Raw genomic sequence first — 10,353 nt, forward strand, 5'->3', positions numbered from 1 at the left:
ACAAGGCTGACTATGGATGAAGTATACTTTAATATCAATAAAGATTCGATTTGTTAGACATACTAGAGAAATGTGAGCATTTTTGTTTATCAGAGGGACAGAAGGAAGTCAGGGGCATTCAACATTAACATGTACATTTACAAAACCCTTTGACAACTTGTAGGAAGAAAACTGGATCAACACTGTCAGATGGAGACAGCAGAGTCTGACAGAGTGCACAGTCACGTTCAAAAACAGGAAGTTCATGTAATAAAAAAGCTCCAGGAGGAACTGATGTCTGCTCTGAAAGTACTCAGCGAGAGAACTGCCTCTTATCGTTCCTTCCTTTGTTGACGTGCTTAAAGATTTTGGATTTGTGCACATTCTTGGACTTCTGGTATCCAAAGCCGCCTCCGCCGCCTCGCTTCTGCAGCTTTGCTCCTTTACTGCTGTGGACATCTAAAGAGAAGAGTTCAGTTAAGGAGAACAACAATTTCTTCATCTATTCATGGGAAATTCCCCTCATCGTTTTGGAAGTTTAATGTTCATCTACTGTTAGCACAAAAAAAAGCTACAGAAAGATGTGCCACCTGTGAGACACATAACCTTCATTATTTTGGATCCATGAAGAGTTTGCAGTTTCTATGTTCCAAGTGAAATGTGGGATACCAGCACAATGACAAACTGTGAAATTGGCATGTAAAGGATACTGAGGTCAACGTATGGAGGAACTTTGAAGCCAAACGAGAGCGCCACCATGGGGAGGTTGAGGGTGTTGACACTGTAGATCTGTTTGAGTGAGTGGGAGTCGTACGCCCTCACGTAGGACTTGTAGGCCTCTTGAGCCGACTTATGGAGATAGTAGTTCTTCTCAATCAGCTTCTCCAGCTAAGGAATGAGAGGCAGAGTTTTAAAATTAGACTTAAGGCACAAACCTGCACCTATTTTTTTACTAATACCCTTATTTCAGACAAACAGCACTTGTTGAGGTGTCACTGAATGTTGGCTAAAGTCGATTTCTCACCTGTGACTGGATGTCAGAGATTTTACTCCAGGAAAATTCAAACTCACTCAGTGGGACCTGGACAACATGAGACCAATGTAAATACAAGCAAATGCTACTATTACACTCAAACACAGCGTGATAGATGGCCAGCTGGAGAAAAGTATTTCATGTTGGAAGGACATACAAACTAATGAGCAGTTAATTGTGTATGTAGCACTAAATCGCTTCAGACATAAGATATGCAACATTGCTGCTTCGTCGTTCTGTTAAAGGAACAGCAATCTATCATTTACAGTAATGTTCTTCACAGCGACATTTAAATATACCCATCACAGTGACGCAGGGAGTCACAGAGCACAAGACATTTTTGCCCCGCAAGCAAGACTGGACAAAAGCTCTAGTGACATACTATACACTGCCCATCCAAAACTCTGAGATGGTCACCTTGGCCTGTTTGAGGAAGCGCAGGAAGCCGAGTTCTTCTGGTCGAAGGATCAGGAGGGCGTGGCCTCTGCCATTGATGCCTCGGGCTGTCCTGCCCACCCTGTGGATGTATTCCTGCAAATGAAAGTGAAGTTCAAAATGGAGTCTGTTCAATTTCTCTCTTAATAATACGATCAAGAAATACATGAAAGCATAGCTCTGTTATTTTCTACTAGTTTTGAGACCTTGGGATCATCTGGGGGGTCATACTGGACGATCCAGTCCACCTCAGGAATGTCCAGCCCTCGAGCTGCCACATCTGTACACAGCAGGATGCCTGAGTCTGCATTGCAGAACTGGAAGAATGTTGTGGTCCGTTTGGTCTGCTTCTGCTTGCCCTGTAAGATGGAAAAACAGCTTTTCCACCAGCCAGCCCTGTAGATTGTACTGTATACGTGACTTTTGGATGTGGGGAGGGATGACTTACATGGATGGCCATAACAGGCAGATCAATGTAGTTGAGTAACTCATAGTGGAACTTGACAGACATGCAGGAGGAGAAGAAGACCATCAGCTTCTTCTTGCGGTTCTTCTTCAGGAAAGTGAAGAGCAGCAGGAAGCGCTTTTCTGATGGGCACACCACATAGCCCTGAAACACAGCAGAGATCACTGTATCACTTCAGTGTGGTCAGGACCCCGGGAGCTAATCGTCATCTGTACAACACTGAGCCCACAGGCATACAGCAGACTGTACCTGCTCCAGGCCATCGACTGTGGCATTGTCTTTGTTGTCGTCCACCCCAACATAGAGGGGCTCTTTCTTCAGGGAGATGCGAGCCAAGTCCTCCACTTTTCGGGTCTGAGTGGCTGAAAACAGCATGGTCTGTCTCCTCTCTGGAGCGGAAAATCAAGAGAACAGGATGGGTGAGGGGGGAGTTCACAACAACATACTGTTTAAAGAAAACAAAACAACAAAGTGAACTCCACCTATGTGACACATGGAAAAATTGTTTACTTGTCATAAGAAGAACACCTTCTGTGACTCTTAGGGTAACTCTGATGATTGTCTTTGCTTTGGTTTAATGAAAATTTTCCCTTAAAAAGCCAAACTGGAGACTGAAGGAGGCATAAGATATGGTTATAAAAAAGCTATCAGTTGCATTTCAGACATGGGATCGAGTATTTTTGGAGGATTAACTGTTTCTGCTCCGTCTTTATGAGTAATTTGTCCCTCTTTAATTCTGAAGTAACCAAAGTGCAGCAGTGGACAATACAGAGGAGAGTCTGGTGGCAGCAGATACGTACTTGGCAGCAGTTTGATGATCTGCTTCAGTTCCTCCTCGAAGCCCACCTCTAAGATACGGTCGGCCTCATCAATAATCAGACACTGCAGGTTCTTGAACATGAACCCAGGAGTATTCTAAAGACACAGAAAGCAAGCCATCAAAGTATTAAAATGGAATAATAAAAGAGGAAACACAAGCACAAAACATTAATTCTTACTTCAAAGCACATGTGCCATGCATGTCATGACCCTGCTCTGGATTCCAGTGAGCTCACCTGCAGGTGGTCCAGCAGACGGCCAGGTGTGGCCACCAGGATGTTGACGCCGTTGGCGAGCTTTTGGGCTTCAGCTGAGCGGTTGCTGCCGCCCATGATCAGACCGTAGGTGTGCACATGGTGCGTCATCAGTTCCTTTAGCACGCCGTACGTCTGCATTGCCAACTCACGTGTGGGAGAAAGGATCACTACACCAGTGCCTTGTGGGAAGAAAGCAGAACTCAGTGTAAAAACAAGTTCAAACAGTCATCAAGTGCTACAGACTGTCACCAAACTATACAGAGAAAACAGAGAAACGGTAAATAAACAGGGGCTCTCACCATTTCTAGGCATGAATTTGAGTTTGTAGATGAGCTCTATGGATGGGATGAGGAAGGCCAAGGTTTTACCACTTCCTGTTTTAGCAGCAGCCAGAACATCCCTGCAGAGAAGGAACACAAACACAGTTTATCTTCATTATACTTTCATATTCATCACAGAGCTTTTTCTAAAAAAACATCAAAATCTGTGAAATGAAAAGACTATCTAGGTTTTAAAACCAGTCGCACATCAATTGTAAACTAACAACCGTCCCAGAACCATCTGACCTACCTTCCCTCCAGCAGGGGGCGGATACTTTTGTGCTGGATTTCTGTCATGTGTTCAAAGCCCATCTCCTTCACTCCTTTCAGCGTGTGCTCACTGACCAGGGCAGCAAGGGAGGAAAACGATGTGTCCTCAAATGCTCCTGAAACAATAGTTGACACTTCATGAGAAACAGAGCGCTCTCCCCAAGGCTAAATTTAGAGAAAGTTTAATTTCCTGAAGAAAGCAACATAATAGGAAACTAGTTACATCAAACATGTTCTTGTAATTAATTCCTGTAAGAAGAAGCAGTTGCGACTTCCCCCAAAGAAAACCACAAGAGTCTCTGTTTGCCTTAGCTGACACCCGATTCATGATGGAAACAATGAAAGGGCAACACATAAAGGCAGTGTCTGTGTCCTCCTATGTCTGTATTTATTGTAGCCCCGTTTAGCTGCTGTGAAGAAGCAACTCGAGTGAGCAACTTGTTGTTTCGGTTGGTAACGGCCAACTTAGCCCAGGTGGAGATTAAAGGGCCACAACAAAACAATAACTTTATTAGTATTTGCTGAAATGCTGCATGTATGAGTGCTGTATGTCAGCGACTGAGAGTGAAGTTTGAAAACATCCTTACAAGTATTAATACTAGTACAGATCCAGATCTACAATATGCAGACATGATTTCTCAATACCTGTTAGTCCAGATGGCAATTCAGGTTGATCCTCCTCATCTTCTTCATCCTCCTCTCTGGCTTCATCTTCAACTTCCTCTGGTGTGTCAGTGGCCTGTTCTCCTGCTGCCACCACCTCCTCCTCCTCCTCCTCCTCCTCCTCCTCCTCCTCCTCCTCCTCCTCCTCCTCCTCCTCATCATCATCTGCTTCTTTCACAGTTTTGCTCTTCTTCTCAGCTAAAATAAAAATCACAGTCATGATACTTATACATGACAGTTACCAGGAAAGAAACTGTACTTTGGAATTTCAATAGGGCAGACTTTTCTGGTGGTTACCTGGAGGTTCATCAGTGTCAGTAAGCTTCCTTTTCTTCTTTTTCTTTTTCTTCAAAGCAGTTTCCTCAGTGGTGGTCCCTTCCACTGGTCCCTCAACCTTCTTCGCCCGTTTCTTCTTGGGTTCCGTGTTCGTCTTACCAGCAGCGGCGGGTTCCTCACAACATTCGTCTTCCAGTCCGTTTGCGTCGACTGTGAGACTCGCTGCAACAAAACAAATCATCACACAGAATCAGTCAGGTGATGAGGAGCTGTGTGATACACAGAATGAAACAGGTTTGCAATATCATGCAATTGTCAAATGATTTACAATGTGCCACCTTGCTAGCCTAGCCATGCTACACCCATGTTTCTGACGGCACAAGGATCTAGGGAAGCTCGACAGGGAGGGAGGCAGGCTAAAAGGTTGTCTTTCAAATCCCTCTGCAGCAATTGGGTAGGTATACAACCAATCAACGCAACGAATAGGCTGACGTAGTTCCGAGAGCACTGGGGGATTGTGGCTAAGTCCTATTAGCTTCCCAACCAGCAGAGCCAACTGGTATATTAAGGATTTGCCATATCCCGTCAGCATAAGTCCAAATACGTCTTTCTTCTCAATGAAACACTTCAGTGTCGTCCTTTGTTTATCTTTCAAGTTGAATTTTAGCTTCAAATCTTTAAGGGCTGTGGCCAAAGCCCAGTCGAAAGATAACTGTTTATTGTGCGCTTCTGTCAGAATTGTCGCGCCTCTGTCGTCACTTCGTTACGCCCGCCTTCTGACTCTACACTTCATGGTGATTGGTCCGGTCAGTTTTAGGAGAATCCAGCCTCGAGCCTTATGGAGGGTAACTAGACCCACCCTGGCAGAGAATTAAATTCGTTGCTGTGCGTTGTCTAGCGCGGCTAGGCTACCACCTTGCAGTAATTAGAGTTTCTCTAAGCTGAAAAGTACGGAACCTGCTCTTATAAACAACCAAGCAAGAAATACTTTAGAAAAGATTACATGGAAAATACAGGCTGCAAAGTCAATATTCAATGCAACAAGAGTGACCCGGAACTGAGATCACTGAAACATCACACTACATGAAGGTTCCACATGTAAAAGAACTGACAGGTCAACTGAAAAATCTGATTGTGACACTTCACAAAGATGGAAAAGGATACAGACAAACCGATGACGAACAAAAACTTAGTGGAAACACAGCTGAAGCCTATTAATAAATAATAAAGAAGCAACTGTGGACGCAAGGTCCTGAGAACGAAGTACAGAGGTGGGAAGACTGTGACCTGACTACTGACTTGAATCCAATAGAACATCTTGGATTTATTTTAGCGAGAAAAAAATGGTGCAAACCGATCTAGAGGAAGACCAGTTGGAAGAAAAATGGCTGAATGGCTGAATATTTGTGAAATTTTTTGAAATACTGGTTTCCTCATGCTGGGGACAATCCAGTCGGCCATCAAAAATGAAGGTGATCATTTTAAGTAATGAAAAAGCAAAAATACGTGAATCTCAGTAGTTAGGGAGTACTAACTTTTGTTGCATTGAGTTTGGACTGCGGGGCCTGCATTTGTAAGCTTTCAATTGACATCAGAACAAATATCCCACAGTTCCATTTAGAAGTAAAGCAAGTAATGTAAAGTGATACGACAGTAAATCATTTCACATCTAAGGGATACTGCACTTACTTCTATTTCAATGCTGTACATAACGGAAGTCTGTATTAGATTAAATTGATTTCTGTTGACAAGCAAACTCTTAAAAGAAAACTCTGGATCCTGTATGTGCTACAGTCCTAGCTAGCTAGCTTGTAAATACTAATAATCGCTACCTACCTACGGAAAGACAAAGACACAAAACCTTTAAAAAGTTTTATAATAAGATCAGCTGAAGTTGTCCTTAATCTTGACTGTAACTTACGGTCAGTGTGATAAAGTTCCTGATTTAATGTAGCACCGTGGGGAGCTAACACTGCTAGCCTAGCAGGTGAAGTTCTGACACGAACGAAACAAACAGCAACAGATTAGTTTTCATGAAGTGGAGAGCACATACCGGCCTCCTCGTCTCCTGTCGACTTCTTCAGTAATTTGCGCTCTTTATTCTTTTCATTTCTTTTCTGAATTTTCTTACGGAGCAGTTTCATCTGTAGGTCCGCCATGGTAACAGCGTACAGCACACGTGTGTATGTGTGTGGTGCTCAGGACCCTTCGGGGTACCAGTCTGCACTGCCTGACTGAAAATGCAAAGGACCCCGCACCGTGTGCAAACATGCAAAGTGCCGGAGAATGTTCTTGGAGCGTTACTATAAGGTGTACAGGAAACATTGTCATTAGAGGGAGTTAAGATAAATAATACAGAAGTTAACATGAATTTGAAAACAACATTAAACGCCGAGCTTCAGGTGAATATATGACAGCGAATAATGGAATTCCAGCCTTTTTTATAATGTACCACGTTATGTATGTTAAATAATTCTACTTATTTCCACTGTACAGTACAGACATGGGCAGGACAACACACCGAAAACTGTATCTTATTAACCTCCATGAATAATTAATAATAATGATAATAATAATAATTCCAATATAATCATGTTCATGTAGATAGCCTGACAGTAAATGACTTGTTCTCTATACTTTCAGTGATAATAGGATTTCTAACTTGCAGGCCAGTGATCACAGGTATATCACTTTAGTTACACTGTCTTACTACTTTGGGACCCGTCTTTTCAACATAGTCTTTATAATTATTAAATTGTATTGTTAATAAAAGAAAGCACTCAACTGAGAAATTTGAAACCATTTGACAATTAGGCATTATTTGCACAGGGGTTTGCTCACATCTGTTGTATATTGTACATGTGCAATATCTAAGAAATATAAACTCTTTATAAATATGTTACTACTCCAATGAGACAATGTACACAGACACCAACGAGTGAAAATAGATATTTCTTCTTTAATCACAGCAAAACATCAAAACATTTACTAGGCTTCATCTACCTCAGTAGGCTCACACAGCACCCAGCTGTCCAAAAAGAGATTACTCTTCCTAAGCTGTAACTTTTCTAGATGTACAATATCCACAAGTTAAACTGTACACTTGAGGTGCAGATTGAGAAACTGTATCTTTGCAATAGCAGAGATGAGTCTTAAGCATTCCTTGGTATTCCCTTTATACAGTAGTGTACCAGTTTAAATGTTAATTACTAAAGCTTTCAATAAAGTGGTACTAGTAAGTTACAAACACAAATATTTCTGTGCCAAGAAAAGTAGCTTACAAACTCTACAGATTGACTTCAACCAGGGCTAAAGCAATGGACTCTGCATGCCAACTTTCAAGCTACTGAAAATGTCTCTTCCTCAGTCTTAGCTACATGTGGCTCCATCTCTCTTTTGATCTCGAAATCTTGAATAGTAACCTGAGGGCCATTTTCACTCATCCTCTGCACTGTTTGACCTTGATGGACAGGTTGTGATGCCATTTTCCTTGTGTGTTTCATCTCCTCCCATTTTTGCATCCCCCTCCCAGTCTCACACACTTGGTTCTTTCTCTTCAAAGATCTCTGTCTCCAAGAGATGTTTGTCAGTGAACGCAGCTCCTGAGGACAGGAGTCGCTCTGTGTGCTGTCAGTCATCATGGCCGTGGACGGCACTGGAATGTATCGCCCCCGCATGTCCTCCTCCACTGCTTTGAACACCAGGTCAGTAATATCTCGGCGGAGTCTTATGAGTACCATGGGGTCTTTAATTTGTCGCATGTCGGACATCATAACCTCCATGAACTGGTTCAGTATGTCACGTTTGGAAGTGCCTAGTGCAGCGGTTTCAGGCTGATCAGGGGATTCCTCTCCATAGTAACATTGTGGGCAGCTGACAGACTTCACCTCTGTGACCTGAGTCTGTGGGTTTGAACAGTGCAGGGAGGCAAGGTTTGGGGTAGAGCCAAGAGGCTGCAGTTCATCATCCAGGTCTTGCCCAGTCACATCAGCATCCAGTGGGCTGCCGAACGAGCTTCCCATCTCTGGATCAACACTTTCCTCAGTCTCCAACTCCTTATCATCCTCCTCTTGATCATTGCACTTTTCTTCCTGCAAAAAAAAAAAAAAAAAAAAAGGAAAAGAAAATAGAAGTGAGTAAAATGTGCAGTCAGAATTTGCAAGGAAACATCTCCAGACTTTCTGCTATTTGTCTCAACTTACCAGACAAGTTTCACCTCTCCTGCGAACTATGTAAGGCCGCAAGAAATCAAGCTTCTCCCTAAGCATCTTTTGCTGGACAGTGCTGACCTTCTCTGGGTGCCATAACACCCTCCCATACTGAGTCCTGAGTGATCTGGACCTTCTCTCAACATCTGATACTGTAAAGGAAAGGAAACAGAGCATATGTCAACTATTACAGAAGATGTAAGAAGAATTGTAAAAACTATTAAACCTACTTCAGCTCAGAGTACAGTCAGATCCATAAATATTTTGACATTGACATGATTTTCAGCATTCCAGCTCTGTACAGCGCCACGATGGATTTGAAATGAAACAATTAGAGAAACTAACATAATCAAAAATCAAATTGTCACTTGTAATATTTGGTTCTTGAATCTAGTTGCAAATCTTTTGCAGTCACTGACAGTATGAAGTCTGGACCCCATAGACATCACCAGACGCTGAGTTTGGTTGCTGGTGTTGCCCTGCCCGGCCGCTACTGCTGCTGTCTTCAGTTCCTGCTTGTTCTTGGGGTATTTTCCCCTCAGCTGTGTCCTCAGCAAGTGATATGCATGCTCAGTTGGATTATGGGTTAGCTTTGGATTTAGTTAAAGCTCTTGTACAAAATCTTACAGACTGCAGAGAACCACTTTAAAGAGCTCTGGAAACAAGTGGTAGAAACTTCTGTACAATGCCAGCAGCCAGAGAGAAAGAGTGGTGATTGTTCATGGTGCATGTCTGCATAGTGGTCTCGCCTCAGTAAGTAAATGATGAGAGTGAGTAACCAAAACAATGTTGCAGTGATGTTCCATGCAGAAACAAACAAATAACAAACTAATGAGGCATTGTGATAGTGGTCTCTGTCTGGCCACCCAACAAAACCTGTGTGGCTCCTTCACTGGTAGTATAACCCTGTAAATATCATCTTCTGTCAGCCATGTCCTGTCTGACTAAACTGAGTTCAGCTCGGTTCACACCTCTGATGCTCCCATGTGTTTCCACAATGCTTCACTTTTTTATGCAACATAAACTAAAAGCAGTATCCATAAACATTACCATAGCCTTTTCATCATCCTTCAACCATTAGCCTTACCTGACTTTCCGATGGACAAGGCAAACTCAGTCCACAGTTTTGTCTTTACATCTTTGTCGTAGTAAGAATCAGCCGAGGAGTTAAACAGACATTCATGTCTGCGCCAGAAATCTATCAGCATGTTGTCCATTGTGGGCCCCCAGTGTGGCCCCCGTATTTGACCACGAAAGTGAGTCATAGTCCCCGCTATTTCTCATAATAGTTGCGGTTGTAGCTGCGGGGCAGGTTCTCTATGGTTTACCTTCTTCTTCTTCACTTTACATTCCGGCAACATTGCGTCCGAATGTGAAGGACCATTACCGCCACCCACTGACCTGGAGCAGTCTAGGAAATCTTATTAGCATAGTATATGATTATTACACATTAGGATACAGTATAACTCAGTGGGGCACAATGGACGATCGTTTTTTTCACCATTTGTTGAAGTTGCAACTATAACAGTTTTTTTATTATTAGATTTGTACCCAGTAAACACGATCCTTCACGGAACGTTCCCTGAACATTAAACTTAAACTTTCTTGTAAAATTATACACGTATTG

The 10,353-nt window shown here is 42.7% G+C and overlaps 2 protein-coding genes across 2 annotated transcripts; both read right to left on the reverse strand.

Annotated features, from left to right (window-relative positions):
• Positions 1–11: 11 nt before the first annotated feature.
• Positions 12–6,735, reverse strand: ddx18 (DEAD (Asp-Glu-Ala-Asp) box polypeptide 18). Its single transcript, XM_022217645.2, has 14 exons — positions 6,572–6,735; positions 4,540–4,740; positions 4,225–4,440; positions 3,560–3,695; positions 3,289–3,389; positions 2,969–3,168; positions 2,714–2,828; positions 2,163–2,302; positions 1,896–2,057; positions 1,654–1,806; positions 1,430–1,543; positions 1,004–1,060; positions 690–867; positions 12–438 (listed from the first exon to the last, which is right to left on the reverse strand). The coding sequence occupies exons 1-14, from the start codon at positions 6,675–6,677 to the stop codon at positions 293–295; spliced, it is 2,025 nt and encodes a 674-aa protein (XP_022073337.2). The 5' UTR covers positions 6,678–6,735; the 3' UTR covers positions 12–292.
• Positions 6,736–7,457: 722 nt separating this feature from the next.
• LOC110967897 (uncharacterized) lies at positions 7,458–10,095 on the reverse strand. The gene is made up of 3 exons (XM_022217644.2): positions 9,814–10,095; positions 8,721–8,878; positions 7,458–8,609 (listed from the first exon to the last, which is right to left on the reverse strand). The coding sequence occupies exons 1-3, from the start codon at positions 9,989–9,991 to the stop codon at positions 7,857–7,859; spliced, it is 1,089 nt and encodes a 362-aa protein (XP_022073336.1). The 5' UTR covers positions 9,992–10,095; the 3' UTR covers positions 7,458–7,856.
• Positions 10,096–10,353: the final 258 nt, after the last annotated feature.

This window comes from Acanthochromis polyacanthus, chromosome 14, assembly GCF_021347895.1.
Source record: "Acanthochromis polyacanthus isolate Apoly-LR-REF ecotype Palm Island chromosome 14, KAUST_Apoly_ChrSc, whole genome shotgun sequence".
Classification (NCBI taxonomy): Eukaryota; Metazoa; Chordata; class Actinopteri; family Pomacentridae; genus Acanthochromis; species Acanthochromis polyacanthus.